The sequence below is a fragment of the Marmota monax genome, unplaced genomic scaffold (genome assembly GCF_021218885.2).
Source record: "Marmota monax isolate L192 unplaced genomic scaffold, Marmota_monax_Labrador192_F-V1.1 WCK01_AAM20220418_F8-fsc00042, whole genome shotgun sequence".
Lineage (NCBI taxonomy): Eukaryota > Metazoa > Chordata > Mammalia > Rodentia > Sciuridae > Marmota > Marmota monax.
Genome location: NW_026693008.1, coordinates 9,449,129 through 9,469,659, shown reverse-complemented (window position 1 = coordinate 9,469,659; position 20,531 = coordinate 9,449,129). Strand labels below are relative to the sequence as shown.

The following is a 20,531-nucleotide window of genomic DNA, read 5'->3' as shown; positions in this document are numbered from 1 at the left end:
GTAATTTCAGACATTTAGGAGACAGGAGAATCAGAAATTTGAGGTCAACCTCAGCAACTTAGTGAGACACTGTCCCAAAATAAAAAAAAAAAAAAGGATTGGGGATTGTAACTCAATGGTAGTATGCACTCATGAGTTAGATCCCTAATAGTGTAACAAAACAAAACCCAAAAAAGGTGAGAAGAGTCACAATAGGCAATATTTGGGAATAAAAATATATTTCTGTTGCAATTAAAAAATATATGTGCGTTTTTTAAAAAACAAGAAACCAATAGGAAACACTTTTTGTCCATTCATTTAAAACTCAGATGATAAAAAGTTGGTAGAAAAGCACAATTTAACAAAAACATCCGCAGGCATAAATATATCTGGATGGGCTCATAAACAATAAAATAATTGGTCTATGATAGTTTAAAAATCTCTCCTATCACATCTAAAGAAAATGCTGAGAGAAATGTTCTATTCAATAAGTAGTACTAGGATAGTTCTTTATATAGAGAATGGCCTCTAAAAGGCAGATATAGCATCTATACATTTCTTGTCCTGTCTTCACAGGAAACTAGTCTCTGGGCATTCTGTGGTGAAAGTATTATGTTTGTATTTACTATTTCTTCAGCAAGGTAGTGAGCACCTGTTTCAAGCAACATACCTCACTATGTTTCTCCTAGAAGGTGCTTTTCCCCAAGACCAGTGTCAGGTGTCCTTTGTTGCTACTTCTTTGGACACCTCTCAAAGTGAAAGTGGTAACCTGGAATTCGTTTTTTGGTATATAGGCTTTCTTCTCACTTAATTATGAAATGCCCCCAAGAATATTCTGTACGGTAAATTTAGAACAATTTTTTTTTTAATCTAAAATCTGGCATGTGAAGCAAAGAATAAAAGCAAACACAACTGGGTTTTTGTTTTGTTTTTGTAGTTTTCTTTCTCACAGTTAGATAATATACAATGTAACCTGGTTAATTGAAAATATTAAGATACAGGTTTGTGATACCATCAAGCTCTGTAATAATAGTTCTGTTGAATTTTCTTAGAAAACTATAAGCAGAAGTCATTAAAAGTGTATTGGAGCTCTTAGTGTTAAAACTCTGCCTTCCTAGTAAGGTTCAAAACTCTTTAGTGAAATATGCTACTACATTAAGCCCAGAGCTATTCATGTTTATTCATAGTCACCATGGATTAACTATGAAATTTAGTATTTAAGGTCTATTTTGAGGGTTATCAGTTGTTCATTTGAACAATTATCCTAATAATCGTGAAAATCAGATCTGCCAAAGAGATGTAAAGATATTGATGTGGTTTTTTCTCTTGTTATTTTTAGCAGCAAAACTTATTCATAAATTTAAAAAAACAAAGTCTAGATTTTTCTCTTTTCAGTCCTAGCTTTATCCTATCTTTAGGAAAGCGTGTGATGGTAATTTTAGTCAAAAGAGAAGCAATTATTTTATGTACATGTTAGACTTCGTCTCTTTTTACCAGAAGGTAATTATTTTAACAAAGACAACTTTTTAGGTTTCCTCTATCTAACACCTTAAGACAGATTGTCTCTCACCAAAGGCCTCTTTTCTCATTTAAAAATGGGTTTTTTAAATATTTTTTCAGTTGTTGATGGACCTTTATTTTATTTATTTATTTATATGTGTGCTGAGAATTGAACCCAGTGCCTCACACATGCGAAGCAAGCTCTCTACCACTGAGCCATAACCCAGCCCTTAAAATGTTTTCTATAATCCCAAAGTACTTCAGGAAAATTTAATGAACAAAGTCCTTTTTTGGTTTTCCAAAAGAACCCAAATATATCCTGAATTTTATTTTACCTTGACACTTATAAACTGAACACTCTTTAGTTTCTATAAAACACTTTGAAAATAATCGTTTATAGGTAAAACTGAATCTGAAATTTCTTGAAGAAAGCATTGATATATAGCTACTAGTCTAGTGTGTTACTTTTTAGTCTGCTTTACCTAACAAAATAGAAAATAAAATACTATTACTGTTTAGTATTTTTAAAACTTACCTGAAAAATCCTGGGAGAAGTACCCCTTTGTTTCCGCTTCAGTTATAACTTTTCCTTTATATCGGGCATCAGTCTCTTGATGGAGAGCATTTTTAATTAAAATTAGATCACTAGAAAAAGTAGGGAGGTTCATTTCCATAGTGTTGAAAACAGCTGCCAAATGGAAAGTTTTAGTAGGAGAAATGCTGTAGTGTGTGCTTTTTCTGTCTCTCTGCTTGTCCTTTCTCAGTTCAAGGGCAAGACTCAGAACAGTAGAGATGGTAGGTGGTTGTTGGCATTTGGAACAAATCTTCAGACTTAAAGCACAGTGCAAGAAATTTCCTTGCAAGATGAGTTTATAATTTGTCAAGTCAAAAAATGTGAGTTCTACCTCCAAACTGAAAGAGGAATTTATAAACAGTAAGAAAAGTTCTAGGGTTCATCCTTTGTGATCTTTCAGTTCAGCACAGTGCTGTTTTTGTAGCCTAAAGAAAGGCAGTCTTCTACCATCAGCTGCGACACTGCTGTCGTTGGTATGATCCTGTAATCAGTGAAGGAGAAAGGATCTGTGGCAACTGCATTAGTCCAGCCTCCTGGACCAAGATAAGGAAAAAGCCTCGCTATTGCCACATGTGTAGATTAAAGGGGTGAAAACACCATGAGAACATACAGTGACTTAGACTGAAAGTGTTGACTCTGTGGTGCTCTGAGGTCAGACATTTTAAAAATAAGAACTACTTCTGTCTCATTATAGACCACTACTTAGTATTCTAGTAGAACCTCTACCAAGTACCTTCTTGGTAACTTTGAGTCCGTATTTCAAAATTTCCAAAATAACTCCTTTTCATTATGTTCACTAATCACTAGCTTCCTTCTCCCACCCATCCCCATGCCCCCACCAAGATGTTATCAGATAAAAGCAATTTTTATCTTTTGTTTTGCTATCTTAATTGTAAAGATTTTATAAGCTAATCATACATGCAGTTAATCCCTTTTAGATAATTATCACATTAATATTTAATACTTTTAATATTTATTCTTTGAGAATTTACAAAGGAAACCAGTTACATATATAAGTGACATATATATTAACGTGTACATAAATTTTCACCTTGAATTTATACTGTGAAGTTCACTGTGATTGGAAAAATTGAAATACAGAATAACCACTAAATCTGGAGTGGACAGTATAAACCTCAACCCTTCAAGTTCAGTGCCCTGAGAAATCCACATAGATCCAAGTTACTCACAAAGTCATCCAAGTTACTCACAAAGTCATTATGTCCAGGCATGCCCAGATTTTTAAAGGAAAACATAGCATTTGCTCCCAACATTTCTCTTCCCTTCTCTCCCTCCCTCCTTCCCTCTCCCTACCCCCCTCCCTCTCTGTGTGTATGTCTCTCTCTTTCTCCCTCCCTCTCTTTCTCCCTCTCTCCCTCACAGACACACACCAGGATTTTTTTAATACCCTATAGGCATTTGTACTTACAACTCTGATTTAAATGATCTCTTAGTAAATTGGTGGGAAAATGTATGACGTTAGAAGTTAAGGAAAAAAGTCCCCCTACACACACACCCATACCTTTCTTATTCTATAGTCCAATCTATTTCCCAAAGCCTAAGAAACTGGAATTCAACTTCATGGAAGCCAAAGGACATGCTTTTCACCCTTTATCTCTCTCTTATGATACATTAAAGTGTGGTGGTTGATGTGTCCAGCATTGTGTCACATCCAGTCATTTATAGTGTATGCTTCTCCTGCCTGAAGGAGCAGTGAGTACCCATACAATTGTGACTATAAATTCTTAACAGCTGAGGCAAAACCCTTGTGTGATTTACTGTTTTATTTGGGGTTGCCCATTTCTTCATTATTTGAAGAATAAAATTTGATAAATAAAAATTATCAACCATGGGCTGGGGTTGTGGCTCAGTGGTAGAGCTCTTGCCTGGCACATGTGAGGCACTGGGTTTGATCCTCAGCAACACATAAAAATAAGTAAACAAAATAAAAATATTTTTAAAAAGAAATGATCGACTATAATGTTGTTGGATTTACTTCCCTAATACTCAAACAAGTTCATTGGTCATTCCATGTGTCTGAATCCTATTAAACTAAGGAACTTGCAGAATAGCATATTAAAATTATATAAGTCTCTTAAGCGTTGTTCAATAAGTAGATACTACCACTTAAATTTTAGAAATTGAGCTCTCTCTCTTCCACATTAGTGTTCAGTGATGTTCTGAGATGAGGGGGCTTTTTGGGGGCTAAAAAGGGTAAGCTGCTACAGTATCAGAACCATATTTACCAGCCTTACTTGTAGATCCATAGCATCTTCTTGCCCAAGTGTTTGCATCCTACCAAAATCTCCTCTTGGGATTGTAAGACTGTCTTGTCTGTCTATATCCTTTCCACTGTGTGTGAGAGTTGGTGTGTGTTTGTTCTACCCGCTATCCCAGATCCTTTTTCCCTTTCCTACTTTTTCCCAAGCTTTTGGTGTTCATGGAGAGCCATCAGGCTTATTGTTGTCTTAAAGGAAATGATCTGTCAAGGTACAAGCATTTGCTTTGTCATTAGTCTGATAAACATGTTTATATAGCTGCAGTATTGCATGTTTTATATCAGAAGAAAAGGTCCTTCTGATTATAAAAGTAATATAAAAGCATATTTGACTATACTCAAAGCCAGTTCTCTTGTTTTCGTTTTCTGGTGTAGATCTTTTTCAGTATCTTTAGAAGTATTATAACTCTTATCACCACCACCAAAAGGCTTTATTAGACCCCCTTTTCTGCTTGGCACCATACTGAGAAAATCTTCAGCTTCCTCAAATCTTTTTAGAAAGTAGGTCAGATCTAAATAATAAGTGAATCAAAGGACAACATATGCATAAGAATGATTCCCAGCTCTGTTTTGTGACATTTCATAGCATCCCTAGAAGTGTAAAGGGATTTGACAAAGTCTTCAAATGAATTTGAATTCTCTTGATCTTGTATGTGCCTTACACCACTCAAGATGAAAAACTAAGTATAACATTGAATCATAAATTGCTGGATCTTCAAACACGGCTCTCTAAGAAATAGAAAACTCTTCCCCTCAACTTTAAATTTGTCAATATCAAATAATCCAAATACTTTAACTCTTATCATTATTATTTATTACATTTTCCACAGGAAAGAGCCTTCATCTGAAAAGCATAGGAAACATTTGATTTTGGATATTATTATCTGTGCTTGATTTTAGTACAACCTAACAATAATCGAATGTTCTGTCATACCACCCTTAAGCTTCTCAGTAACTTGCCTATACACATTTAGGACTTATTGTCACTGGATATCCATTAACTAAATAATTTGCTTTCATCTTGAGAAAATTCATGTATAAAACAGAGTGCAGTGCCATCATTACTTGCTGTAGCAAAATAATACTATATTGCCAGAAACTTAAGTCTCCTGTGGTTTAATTAGGGGAAATTATTTGGATGTCTTAGCAAGTAAATTGTTGGCAGAAAATATTGGGCCTTTGATTGTGAGTTCTCTTAAGGTAAGAATTCTTAGCTTTGGTTTAGAAACAAAGTCTCTGCAGTTTTAGCTATCTGGTGAACTTATCTGTCTTTCCTCACTAGTGGCAGTGACAGGCTTAGTGGCAGCTCCCTGGGCTTTCTTGCCAGTTGCATGCATTGAGCATTCGATATGTTGGCAGACAGAGCTGATTCTTGGATGCGTGTCTGAACCTCTACAGGTCTGCTTCTGGCAGAATTGAGTGTGACTCTTATCCTTTACCCATTAAGCTATCATTATGGCTTCCTTATCTGTATTTCTTCTGCAGACATGCCTTTGAAAGCGTTTGACTCTCTTTTGGCAGTTTATTTGATAATGTATGTACAAGTATAGAAGCATGTGTCGTATTTCTAAATTATATTGGATTTCTTTAAGGAAAAAAGAGAGGACATAAGTGAAGATTTATCTTAACTTGACAGCTTTGATGGACTTGTTTTGATTTTTTTTTTAAATATTTTTTTAGTTGTTGATGGACTTTATTGTCTTTATGTGGTACTGAGGATCGAACTCGGTGCCTCATGATGCTAGGCAAACACACTACCACTGAGCCACAACCCCAGCCCCTTGTTTTGATTTTTAATATGGAATTCTTTTCTAAGAGTTTGATTTAGAATCCTCTGTGAAAACATACTAATTGCATCTGTTTTACCCAGAAAAAGTTGTATGTTCCCCTCTGAGCCTGATATATTACATAATGTAAACTTTTTCTCACCAGTATAAATCATATGGGTATGTCCAGATATATATATGTATTAGTGGAAAACAAAATCTCTCATATTTGGAGTTGGTGTTTTGGGTATTCCTTAGCCAAGGTTGGAAGAGGCATATTTAAAGAAAGGTGATTGCATGTAATTGCCATATATGGAGTCTTTTCAAAGCCTTGCTCTGATTTATTCTGTGTTGGGGTAAGCTTTAGCTGCTAAGAGCTAAAGACCCTGCAATAGATAATGCTTAATAATTACCTCCTATATAGCAAGGTTACTTCTGTGCTCTTTCCCTTGAGATCTCAAAGCTTAGTCAGTTTGTTGATTTATATCATGTAAAACATTTCAAAATGACTTGTTATTCATTTGAGTTTTTATTCTGTTTGAAATACTTGTAGTACTTTGAAATTCGGTAAACAGGAGAGTCAGTGTAAAATGGCTTCCAAAAATGGGAAGTTATAGTAGTCTGAAATCTCAGAGGCTGATCATCCTAGTCTGCTTTTCAGGTAGTGCTGTCACTTGCAGGACCCATGGCCAGACATGGGGCCCAAAGGTTTAGGACAGATTTAGTGTGATTATAGAGGTTTTCTCTGCCAGGGAAGCCGCCTTGTAAACAAGGTAGAGGAAAAAAATCTTTTTTATGATTTTCTCCATGAACTAAAACCAATTGCTCACAAATTTTAAAGTTGTAATTTGCCATGAAGTCTTGTGGAATAATGACCTCAATTCAGGATGAAACAAATAATTTGCCATTAAATAACCTTTATTAACAGTGGTTTTCTAAATTGATGTACAAATATCTTTAGAGTTCAATTGATAGTTATGAGATTTTTAATTTATTTAAAATTTTTTGTGCTAGCATTTATATGTTATATCTCCTATGCTATCCTTTTAATGTGTAATTTTTTAATTTAATTATTCATAGACTTTCTTTTATGTTTTGCTTTATTCTTTAAGCATAATTGAAGCCCACAATCTCTTTGTTTCTGTAAAATAATTATGATGTTACTGAACCTGGGTGTAGAAGCACATGAATGTAATCACAGCTGCTCATGAGGCATTAAAAAATTTTTAAATGCTTCTGTTATTTGAATGTATTAAGATTTAGGCAAGGGCTGGGGTTTTGGCTAATGGTAGAGTGCTTGCCTAGCATGCATGAGGCATTGGGTTCCATCCTCAGCACCATATAAAAATAAAATAAAGATATTATGTCCACCTAACACCAAAAAATAAATATTTAAAATAAAAAGATATAGGCAAAAGGAGTGTATTGGCAAGATAATCTACAAATGAGGAGATCTGAGTTCCAGTTATGGTTCTAGGACTAATTTTTCCTCTTGATGTATTAATAAGTCCCTTAGCCTCTCCATTGGACTCATTTTTCCAACCATAAAAATGCATAGTGGGACTTATAATCAAACAAAATGGCATAGATTTGTCTCTCTCTGCTTCTCCTTGCTAAGTACATTTATAGAATCTGGAAATGACACAAGAAATACTGAGGAGAACCCTAAAAGGTAGAAAGAGGAAAATGCTCTGATGAGGAATGCAGAAGTGGCAGAACAACACAGCAGAATGTCTTACAACCTGCCGAACAGAAGAAGACCTGAATCTGGTGTTTTCTTAATTCTCAACCTACCAACACAAACCCAGGTAGACTCATTCCTCCCTTCACTTGAATGGGACTCCTGCCAACAGTACTAGGTGAGCCAGTCAAAACTAACAGGAAGGATTGGAAGCTCTGCTGATAATGAATGGCCACCAGGGAAATGTTCTCCCTCCCTTTCTTGAAGGGGACAGGGTGGGACTGACAAAGGAAATCATGTCACAACCAGCCTGGCCTGGGAAACTATCTTCATCTGTGAAGGCTAGAGGCTTCCTTCCCCTCCTAGAGGCCTCAGGTGGCCTGACCACGAGAAACTCCTCCCACCCCACCAAGCAACACTGGCTAAGAATCTCCTGAATTCCCACCTCAAGAAATTAGAAAAAGAAGAGCAAAATTAACTCAGAGCAAATGGAAGGAAGTGATTAACATGGGTGAGAGTATAAGTCAGTGAAAATAAGAAAGTAGAGAAAATCAATGAAACAAAAGCTTCTTCTTTAAAAAAAGTCAATGAAATTAACTAACATTTAGCAAGACTAAAGAGAGAAGACATTGATTACCAGAATCAGGAATGAAATGAGATATTACAGGGCTGAGGCTGTGGCTCAGTGGTAGAGCACTGGCCTGGCATGTGTGATGCACTGGGTTCGATTCTCAGCATCACATATAAATAAATGAATAAAAATAAAGATCCATGCATCTAAAAAAAATATTTTAAAAAGGTTAATTAACATCTAAAAAGAAATTTAAAAAAAAAGAAATGAGATATTATAGGTCCTGCAGCTATCAAAAGGGTAATAAGGAAATTTTACAAACAACTATACTTTCATAAACTAAACTCTCATAGACTTAGAAGAAATGGAACAATTCCTTGAAAACTACAAACTATGTAATTCAAACAAGAGAAAATAGATAACAGGATTAGTGCTGCAAACATTAAAGAAATTTGAATCTGTGAATGTATTAAAAGCTCCTGAAAAAGAAATCCCCAGGCCCAAGTGGTTTTACCAGAGAATTAAAAATAATTAACATAAATTTTACAGTCTCTGCCAGAAAATACAAAAGGAATGAAAACTTCTCAACTGTTTTTATAAAGCTAGAATTACCCTGATACCAAAACAAGGCAAAGACAGTACAAGAAAATAAAACTACAGATCATTTCTTTCATGAACTTGGACATAAGAAGTCATTACCAAATATTCCAAAGTCAAATTCAGCAATACATTAAAAATAAGCATATACAATGCCCAGGGGGGCTTTATTCTAGAAATAGAAAACTAGTCCAGTGTTGAAAACTAATGTAATATACCATAGCAATAAGTTAAAGAAGAAATAAAATAAATATCATTTTGATGCAAAAAAATTATTTGACAAAATCTAATGCACATTTATTTATTTTTGAGACAGGGTCTCACTAAGTTGCTTAGGGCCTTGATAAGTTGCTGAGACTGGCCTCAAACTTGTGATCCTCCTGTCTCGCCTCCTGAGTTGTTGGGATTACAAGCATGATACATTACATTACCACATGATACATGATTACATTACCACACCCAGCACGATAAAAACTCTTTGAGTTAAAAGAAGTGAATGGTCTCATCTTGATAAAGAGTACCTACAAAAACTTAGAGCTAACATCCTAAACTACATGCTTTTCCTCTGAGATCAAGAAAAAGATGAAGATAGCTAGCTATTCTCATCGCTGCTATTCAGCACATTACTGGAAGTTCCAGCCACTGCCATAAGCTAAGAAAGAAAATGCCTACTGATTTGGGAAGAAGGCAATCAGATGACATAACTGTATACACTCACAGAGCTAATGATTGAGTTTGGTAAGGTCTCAGGATATGAGATCATCACACAAAAACCAATTACATGTCTATATACTAATAAATGTAGAAAACAAAGTTAAAAATCAGTATATTTTTTTATAACCACTCCTAAGCAAAGTAAATTCAGGTATCAACATGTACAGGATTGACCTGTGTGCTGAAAATTACAAAGTAACAACAAAAAACATCAGGCATAGATAAATGTAATACTGCTTTTGTGTTTTGAAGGACTAAACATAGTAAAAATGTTAATTGTCCTTAAATTGACCCATAGATTTTATACATTTCTTATCAAAACCCACGCAGCTTTTTTCATTGACATAGAGAAAATTATTCTAAAATTTACATGGGAAAGCCCAGTCCTAGAAGTTAAAACAATCTTGAAGCATAATGTGGAAGGAATTGGTCTGAACAGTTTGGCAGGGGGTGAGGGGTACTAAGGATTGTACCCAGGGATGCTTTGCCACTGATTTACATCTCTAGCCTTTTTTGTTTTTTATTTAGAGATAGAGTCTCACTAAGTTGCTGAGGCTGACTTCAAACTTGCAATCCTCCTACTTCAGCCTCCCAAGTCATTGAGATTACAGGCATGTGCCATGGCACCCAACTGCTTTACCCAGTATTAAGGCCTACTTCTGTAATTACAGTAACCAAGAACAGTGTGGTAATGGCAGAGGAACAAATAATTGGAACTGAATTAAAAAATCCAGAAATAGACCCATACAATATGCCCAACTGATATTTGAAAAAATCTGAAAGATCCCTCAACAGAGGAAGGTTATCATTTTCAACAAATAATGCTGGTATATTAGACCAAAAGAAAAATAACGTAAGTTTTGGAAGTAATGCTAAGCAAAGAGTTCATAGACTTGACCCCAAAAGCAAGATCACTAAAAGAAAAACTGATATATTAGACCTGGTGAAAATGTAAAACTTTTGCCTTGAGAGGACATTCCTGAAATGATAAAAGAACAAGCTGCAGACTGGGAGAAAATATTTTCAAACCCTGTTTCCAACAAAGTTCTAGTATCTCAAGTATGTAGAGAATTCTCAAAGCTCAATATTAGAAAAAAAATCTAATTAGAAGAGTCAAAAGACATTTCAGTAAAGAAGATATGAGATTGCAAAAAAGCACATGAGAATATATTCAACATTATTAGCTATTAGGAAAATGTAAATTCAAACCATAATGAATCAGATGCAGTGACAACCTGTAATCCCAGCAATTCAGGAGACTGAGGCAGGCGGTTTGCATGTTCCAGACCAAGCTCAACAACTTAGCAAGGCTTTAAGCTACTTAGATCCTGTCTGAAAGTGAAAGATAAGGGGTAGGGATGTAGCCCAGTGGCAAAGCACCCCTAGGTTCAATCCCCAGTATCATCACCACCACCAAAAATACATATTGAAATATCACCATACACCTATCAGAATAGCTTAAAAAAAAAAAAAAAAAGCAGTGGTAACAACAAATGCAAGGATGTGAAGAAACTACATCACTCTTGCATGTATAGGAATGTGTAAAGTGACATTATCACTCTGGAAAACAGTTTGCCAATTTCTTATTAAACTGAACATGGGACAAGGGGGGGCGGTGTGATTCAGTGGTAGAGTACTTGCCTAGCATGTTGGAGGCCCTGGGTTTGATCCCCAGTACCACAAAAAGAAAAATAGATAAATAGGGGCTGGGCTCAGTGGTAGAGTGGTTGTCTTATATGTATGAGGCACTGGGTTCAATTCTCAGCACCATGTATAAGTAAATGAATAAAATAAAGGTCTAGCAACAACTAAAAAAAAAATTTAAAAAAAAAATAGATAAATAAACTAAACTTGCAGCTATCATAATGACTCAATAACTGTACTCCTGGACTTTTAACCCAGAGAAATAAATGCTTATCTTCACTCAAAAATCTGTACACAAATTCATAACAGCTTTATTCATAATTAACAAAAACTGGTTTTTAGATATGTGAATAAATACAATGGAACATCTATACCATGGAATATTATTGGGAGTGAGCAACTACTATTGAGATAAGCAACAACTTGGATGACTCTAGGGAATTATGCTGAGTCAGAAAAAGTCATCCTTGTACATACTATATGATTTCATTTATATACACTCTTGAAATGATAACATTATAGAAATAGAGAACAGATTAACTTGGCACTGTTCCCAGTGACTGCAGAGGCTTAGGCAGTAGGATCACAAGTTCAAGGCCAGTCTCAGCAACTTTATGAGACCCTTTCTCAAAATAAAAAGGCTTGAGGATGTAGCTCAGTGGTAGAGTACTCTGGTTCAATCCTCATTACCAGAAAGAAAGGAAGGAAGGAAATGGAAAACAGATTAGTATTTGGCAGGGGTCAGAACTGGGAGTGAATGAAGGGAGGTGTATTTGACTATAAAAGGACACCAGTGATGCTTGTGGCCATGGGAGTATTCTATAACTTCATTGATGAATATCAGTATCTTGATTGTAATATTATACCATAGTTTTGTAAAATGTTACCATTGGGAGAGTTGACTTAATTGTATGTGAAAGTGCAATTGTTTCAAAATAAGTTTGTTTAAAAAAAAAAAAAGCATAATGATACCCACCCTTCCTGTGCCAGAGCATCATCTTAAGTATCAAAGGAGGAATAAGCTGAGCAAGCTGTTTCATGATGGATGCACATGGTAGCAATAAGCCTTACCCATCTACATGTTTATTGTGACTTGAATCTTTAGGATTTCTACCTACCATATCCAAAAAAATACAATTAATTTTATATATTGTCATCTTTAAAAATAAGGGTCATTTATCTTACAGCTAATACTTTTTGAAGACTATTTGTGCTGGTCAGCATACGAGGAACAAAAAAGATGGTAAAAGAAGAGTGATTGAGCTCAGTCCACATCACATGTAACAGTTGATCTGAATTTGGATGTAAAGCTGTTATTTTTTATTAAAACTTCACTTTTACTGTAACATAGTTTTTATTCTGTATTTTAGGATTCAAGAGACTCATAAAAATTCTGGGATTACAGGTATGGTGATTACGTATGGTGATGCATACCTGTAATCCCACAGGCTCAAGAAGCCAAGTCAGGAGGATCACAGGTTCAAAGCCAGCCTCTGCAGCTTACCGAGGCTATAAGCAACCTAGTGAGACCCTGTCTCAAAATAAAAAATAAAAAGGGGTGAGGATGTAGCCCAGTAGTTAAATACTCTTGGGTTTACTCATACAAAAAAAAAAAAAAAAGATTGTGGTGTTTGATAGCCACAGAACTTGGTTTTTATTTTTTAAGACCTATTTTCATATTTTAACATCAATTTGGAATACGTCTTAAAATCAATTATATTGATCTAGTTTTAGTTTTATTGGCAATCTTTTTTCTTCTTGATAATACATAAATAATGGTAAATCTTAAACTTCAGTGTCTTTTCTAAGTTTAATGAGATATGATAATAATGTCTAAAATCAACTATTCTTTGCAGTTTTTATCTAAATATTTTACCTGTCCTTATTTGTTAAACAGGGTTTGGGAAGGGAGGAGTTTGGGGATTTTTTTGTTTGTTTTATTTTTTCTCTCTTTAGAGGGATTGTTAACAGTATGAGGGTATGATGATAAATTCAGTGATATTCTTTGGTGATGATTTATTATTTTTATATATATACAAATGCTAAAACCTTATTTCCCCTTACCATTTTTTTTCTCTTTGTTTTTCAAGTGTCAATATACAGTATCTGGTTTTATGATAAGAATGACTGTCACCGCATAGCAAAACTCATGGCTGAGTAAGTATGTTGATTTCCTTTTTATTGCCAAAAATTTGAAAAAGGCAGAAAAACCTAACTCTGAACTTGTCTATAATTCTACTACTTCCGGTGTTTGCAAATGTCTATTTGTTTGCAGTCTTTTTCTTCATGAATACATCAGGTTGATATGTGGATTGTTTTTTTAGAAAAATAGCCTCATGCTATATACTCTGCTTTAATGTCAAGGCATTAAATTTTCCTCAGTTGTATTTATAATGACTGTATCATATCTGGTCCAACAATTCATAATTTAACCAAAACTTTACTGTAAGTTAGGGCGACCAACTTGCCCAGCTCCAGAGGCTGTCAGCTAATCCAGTGCACAGCCTGACCAGCATATGCAGTAGCTATCCAAATTTCCACTGTAACAGATGGTACTATATTCAGTGGCCTATAAGAAAACTCCTGCACACATCCATTTGAATTCCTTTAAGCAAACTTGCTTTTGACACAGACTAGGTTTAGCAGTCCCCAATCCACTAACAGATTATCTTCCAGAAGATTTTGTTACAAACCCAAAATCTTGAAATTTGGAAAATTTCATTGAATTAATGTTCTAAAGGGTGACTCATGTCCTTTCTCAAGCTAGCCTGTAGAAAATATCTTGTGTGGCCTATCCATATTACTAGACTGCCAGTCTGTATTCTGGGAGCCCAAGACACTGTGGTTCTGAACGAGCTTCAGGGGCTACAGAACTTGGACAGTGCTGCATGGACAATGTGTTCTGGTGTACCTCTGCCTCCTCTTCAGTTTTTGCTTAAATCTTCTCAGAAATGTAGATCTTTCTTCCCCATCTGTCAAATCAAAATTCCCTTTGCTCTCCTGCAAGGTTTATACTGCATGTTTGGAAGAAAACAGTACTAATTTTTTTTTTAACATTCTAATTTTTAATTAATTGCCCTAAAAGCATAGATAAGTAGTTAACCCCCAAACTTCAGTTTTCAGTTTACATTTTTATAAGAAAGGTACACATAGCCAAAGCCAAATTGTAATCCAGGAATGTCCTGGCATGTCCTGATTGGTTGCTTATCAGCCTCCTACTCTGTCTGCTCTGGCTATGAGCTCAGAAAGCAGGCCCATGTTTATTACTATGTTCACCCTGGAGAGCATCTCTCCCTGTGAACTTGTAGTTATTTATTAGAAAAAGGGCTGGCTCTCTAGAACCTCTTTTTTCTTACCTCTAAAAAAGATTTATCTGTTTTTCAGAAAAAAAGGTTCATTTAATTTATAAGGAATAGAGGTGTATGATTTTTAAGTCTAGGAGCATGGTACCAACATCTAGGGGAGGGTTGTCTTCTTGCATCATAACATGAAGGAGGGCATCATATGAGAGCAGGCATGTTAGTGCAGGTCTGCATTATTTCTCATAAAGCCACTGATGCCATCATGAGGACTTCATTTCGTGATCTTAACAAAGGCATTGCTTTGATGATCATTTTTGTGTGTGTGTTTACTGGGAATTGCCCTTAGGGCTTTAAAAATGCTAAGCAAACCCTGTACCACTGAGCTGTACACACAGCGCTTGATCACTTTTTTCTCCTCCAGGTCCTTGAACATGCTAGGCAAGCACTCTGCCGCTGAGCTACATTCCCACCCTTTTTATTTTTATTTTGAATCAGGGTCTTCGTAAGTTTCAACCTTGTAATCCCCAAACTTCAGATCCTCATGCCTCAGCCTCCCCATAGCTAGGATTACAGGTGTGCACCATCATACCCAACTTGTTTTTAATTTTGAAAGTATCAGTGAAGGCAGCTGACTCTTCTGGTTACTAGAAAACACATGTGGTTTGTTGATTCATCCAGAATATTTGTCTTAAATACCTAAAGTTAGGAGTATATTAACATATTCACATATTCTCCTGCAACATGACAGCATTTTGACCCTAAATGAGAGAATCTGGCTCCTTGAGCCCTAACATGTACAGAGAAAATTATTTTCAACTTTTTTCTCTTTAAAGGCAAGTGGCACCCCCTAATACCAGACTTCAGATGGCAAATGAAGCTGAAAACTGAGACCTATTGAAAGTATTGTATTGAACCCTAAAATAGGATGAGGAAGTAGAAAAAGGAAGCAGGGAGGGAGAAGAATATTTGAGGTTCTTTCATACTGTCAGCTTGTTTTACTAGAAACAAAATTAAAGTATTTAAAAAAATAGAGCTGGCCTGTTTATAGAGAAAGATAATGCCTTATAAATGTTACCATTTTTTTTGAATAAATGACTTTATAATCACCAAAGATAAAATGGAATGTTTTTCATTGTATTAAAACTGCCAATAGCCGGCCATAGTGGTGCACACCTATAATCCCAACACCTCAGGAGGTGGATACAGGAGGATCTCAAGTTCAAGGCCAGCTTCAACAACCTAACAAGACCCTAAGCAACTTATGACTCTGTTGCCAATAAAAAAAAGGGGGGTGGGGGGGGCTGGGTACGTAGCTCAGTGGTAAAGTGCCTCTGGGTTAAATCTCCAGAACCCCCCAAAATAAAATAAAACTGCCTCCATATGTCTGTATGTTCTACGTAATTCAGAATATCACTTTGATAACCAAAAATACTGGTACAATTTTTTTTTTTTTTAGTGTGCATCTAAACAAATGTATCTGGACTGGGGACGTACATAGCTTAGTGGTAGAGTGCTTGTATAGCATGCTCAAGGTCCTGGGTTTGATCCTCAGCACTGCAATAAATAAGCATGTCTTACAGTACTCATTAAATATAATTCTTCTCATGACTCTTTTGACAGCCACAATATAATAAAAATTTTCTAAGAAATTGATTGATTCCAAGAGATGTTTGTAAAATTGGAAGGGCTGGAGGTATAGCTCAGTTGTAAAGTGCTTGAGTATACACAAGGCCCTCAGTTCAACCCCAGCACTGCAGAAATAAATAAAAAAAAATAAACTCAGGCAGGAAAAATGTCAAATAAAAAACTGAGAAGTCATGTAGGAAATTTAATGAACTTCTAGGTCTTTTTGGATATTTTCTTTAGTCAGCGGCAAAGTTGAAAACCCACTACATTCAGAAAACATTGACTTTCCTGAAGAGGGAATCTAGTCTGTTGGAAACTGTTTCTTAACAAATACTTGATAGAATGTTTGCTCAGATAAATGGTATAAAATTTGGAGAACTCAGGAACTGGGATTGTAGCTTAGTGGTGGAGAACTTGCCTCTCATGTGTGAGGCACTAGTTTGATCCTCAGCACCACATTAAAAAAAATAAATAAAGGTATTGTGTCCATTTACAGCTAAATATGTGTGTGAGAGAGAGAGAGAGAGAGTGTGTGTGTGTGTGTGTGTGTGTGTGTGTATGTGTAAGATTTTTTTGGAGAACTCATGAAACTGAGTTTTATTCCTGATCTTAGAGTCCTAAGGGCATGTTTTGGTGTTAGAGAGGAAGATAGAGAGGCAAGGGTATCTCTCATTAAGTTTGAACTAAAAGAGGCCTTTAGAGTCTAAGCATCACTCATGTAAGAGTCCTGCTAAATTAAAGATTTTTTAACCTATTTCTTTTAAATAAAAGAGACATCATGTCCCTCCCCACCACACACATAATAATTGGGAGTTCTTGGGTAGGCTGTTTTGAAGCCATAAACTGGCAGTGAATAGTCTATTCTTGTCCTGATCCTATTCCATAAAAACAAACCCTTCATTACTGAATTGATTTATTGCCCGTCATCATTGTCAAGTTTTCTGTTAATATAATCACCAAGTCATGGCTGTTCCCATAAAATCCCACGACAGGCAGGGTTTATTCATTCAAGTTGAGACTGAAACCTAAATGAGTTTAAAAAAAAAAAAAATTAGTTGCCTTATTAAAATATATTATCCTACCTTGAAGGAAAATATAGGAAATAAACTACCTGTGTGCTTGCCACCAACCTGTAATTCCTAACATTTTGCTGTAATTGCTTCAAATGCAGGGAAGAGAGAATATTCTTTAAAAATGAAAGCCTATAGATAGATTTGAAGTCCTTACCCCTATCAGTATCATTCTTTTTTCTTTATTTATACTGGGGGTTGAATGCAGGGGCACTTTACCACTGAGCTACATCCCCAGACCTTTTGTTTTTTACTTTGAGATAGGGTCTTGCTAACTTGTGATTTTCTTGCTTCAATCTCCCAAGACACTGGGATTACAGGTGTGCTATCAATGTCATTCTTAAAATCTGAGGCTTTACTTGATTTGTGGCTTTTCAGGTGTTTAATTAGCTCAAATAGTTCCAGTCAAAATAAAGAGCATTCCCAGAACCACACTAATCTCAGTCACCCACTTAGTGATTTTGAAGAGAGAAAATAAGGCAATCCTTTTGTTCACTTGTAGTGCTATCATTTGACTTCAGAAGATTTGCCAGAAATCTTTTTCAAGGCTAGCTTAGTGTCAGTACAAGCTTTCCACAGTGTTATTCAACTGTGCAGTCTTCCTATGTTTTGATAAAGTGGTTAATTTCACATTTACTTTATCATTTAGTTTGACTGCATTTGAGTTGCTTATAAAAGAAGATCCTTCAGTGGAGTTTTTAGTGTACATACTTCCACCACCTCCAGAAAGGAATTCTGTATTTTTGTCTTTCTAAATGTGAAATATATTGGTTGGCACTGTTGTTAATAAGGTGGTGAAACTGTAATTAAGTTCCTTATTTCTGGAATGAGAACTCATTCCAGTGTTATGTATTATAAAGACAGTATCATTATGTGACACTGTTATTGTGTCTTCAGAAGATGAACTTCAAGAGCTCTTGGGTCAAATTTTCTCTCTAAAACCTGGTTTTCCTTCTTTAGTGTGGTAGAAGAAGAGACAAGGCGATCCCAGCAAGCTGCTCGAGATAAACAGAGTCCCAGCCAGGCCAATGGCTGCAATGACCACAGGCCCATCGACATCCTAGAGATGCTGAGCAGAGCCAAGGATGAGTATGAAAGGGTAAGGTGCTCCAGGTGCTGACCAGGGAAGACCAGAAGGTGTTGGGGGGAAGAAGGCCTGCGAGAAGGCTTTATGGACTGAATAAGCTATCTCCAGAGCCAACAGGAATAATTGGTCCAAAAAGAAAGCATGTAAAGTCTGAAGGGTAAGAAATCTATTACCTGAGAGTACTTGTTTGGATAGGAAAGTTTAGAATGCTTTTTTCCTATACTTATAATTATAGCAAAATAGTTCAGTGGCAGAGCACTTGCTTAGCATGTGTGAGGCACTGGGTTTGATCTTTAGCACCACATAAAATTGAACAGAAAAATAAAATAAAATAAAGGCATTCTGTCCATCCACAACACAAAAAAAAATCCAAATAATAATAATAATAGCAAAATTACTATGGAAGAAAAAGGAGGAAAGAAGTTGGCCCACATCAAGTAGTTCTGGAAAAACTTATACATCTTTTTCACACCTGCAGCCTCAGTTTGGATGCTGAATAGTCTTTAGGAATTTACATAGATTTTTGAGAAGTACTCTAATATTTTGCACTTCATATTACTAAAATGTATATTCATGATCTATAATTGGTAGTGGATAGACCGTTTCATGAAGAATTTTAAATTCCAGATTTAAAATTTGGAATTTTACCTGAAACTGATAATTTTCTCAAAAGCAGTATTGTCTTTTTCTTCTATTTTACATTTTACCTTATAAGTTAGATGTTAAAAATTTTCTTCCAAAAGTTGGATAATATGGAAGTTATAGTATGTTAGTTAATTTATTCAATGCATGCTTATGAGTTCACTGTGTGCCAAGAAGTGGACACTTCTTCTTGACAGTATATAGAAGGCTTGCCTATATCTGAGGAACTATCCTTACTTTTCACTTGACATCAATACCTCTATGCCCCACGCTTCACTGGAGTGAGACTGAAGCTTTCTATGGCTGTTTTTTATTTCAACAGAATTAAAATTGTCACCTTATTCCTCACTAAAATTTGATTCTCTTAACCCAATTTCATCTTCACCTTACCAAAACTTCAGGAAACAAATTGAGGAAAAAGCACCATCTAGGGGTGGGGAATGTGGCTCAATGGTAGAGCATTTGCCTCTATTAAAAATAAATAAAATAAAGATATTGTGTCCATATACAACTAAAAAAAAAGCACCTTCTAAGCCCATGTTTCCCAAACAGTTCTGCTTTAGCACTAGCTTCTGTAGTAATACCAGATGATCTTTGAAAAAAGGTTCAAGTTGCTAAAGAGTTGAGGAAATGTTGTTAGCGTGTCTCCTCCTTGCATCCTCTTGGCTTTGCAGTACTCAAGACTGAGCAATTTCACTACCAGGACCATTTCTCAATTACTACCCTTTAATATCTTAAGAATCTGGAATTCAGGGAACAAAGCTTGAAAAAAAGTGTTCTGGAAGACAGTTTTCTCTAGAAAGGAAGAGTCATATTCACCATAAACTATGATAAATTTTCTGTATTTAACCACAAAAACAGTCTCTTTTCCTGAATGGAGAAATGTACATGCAAGCCCATGAAGTTTCTACTTGTCTCAAATTCATCAGTGTCTCATGGAGAAATAGGAATAGTTTATGTGTGTATGGAAATTAAACATTGGAAAAGCTCTCAACTATAATACATCGAGAATATATTTTAAGAATCTTTTTTTTTTTTTTTTTAATAGGTTACCTTAGGGATGTCAGTATAGTTCAATGGTGGAGTGCTTGCCAGGCATGCAGGAGGCCCTGGGTTCAATCCCTTGCACCACCCAAAAAAGGGAAGGGGGAAAAAAAAAAAAAGCTTACCTTACATTTGAAAAAAAAGAGGGGATCCCTCACTAAACACTGAGTTAAGTTTTTTCATTTCTATTTCATATTTTTTCCTTTTTCATGCTGGGAACAGACCCCTGAATGATGCACATCTTGAGCAGCACCCCCCAGCCCCAAAGCAATTTTTTTTTTTTTTTTTTTTTTTTTTACACAAAGCTTTTAAAAACGTCCAGTATCATGTAAGCAATCTAAAAATCTGGCTGATTTCTAGTTATATAAATATTGCAAAAGTCGGGGCTGGGGATGTGGCTCAAGCGGTAGTGCACTCGCCTGGCATGCATGCGGCCCGGGTTCGATCCTCAGCACC

At 35.7% G+C, this 20,531-nt stretch overlaps 1 protein-coding gene across 2 annotated transcripts in view; it reads left to right on the top strand.

The window, feature by feature from the left end:
* Dcp1a (decapping mRNA 1A) overlaps window positions 1-20,531 on the top strand; it is a 52,540-nt gene that overhangs the window by 11,352 nt on the left and 20,657 nt on the right. For both annotated transcript variants that reach the window (XM_058582152.1, XM_046452699.2), the window contains exons 4-5: window positions 13,395-13,461; window positions 18,263-18,401. In XM_058582152.1, coding sequence (XP_058438135.1) covers window positions 13,395-13,461; window positions 18,263-18,401 — 206 coding nt within the window. The remainder of the gene's footprint in view (window positions 1-13,394; window positions 13,462-18,262; window positions 18,402-20,531) is intronic.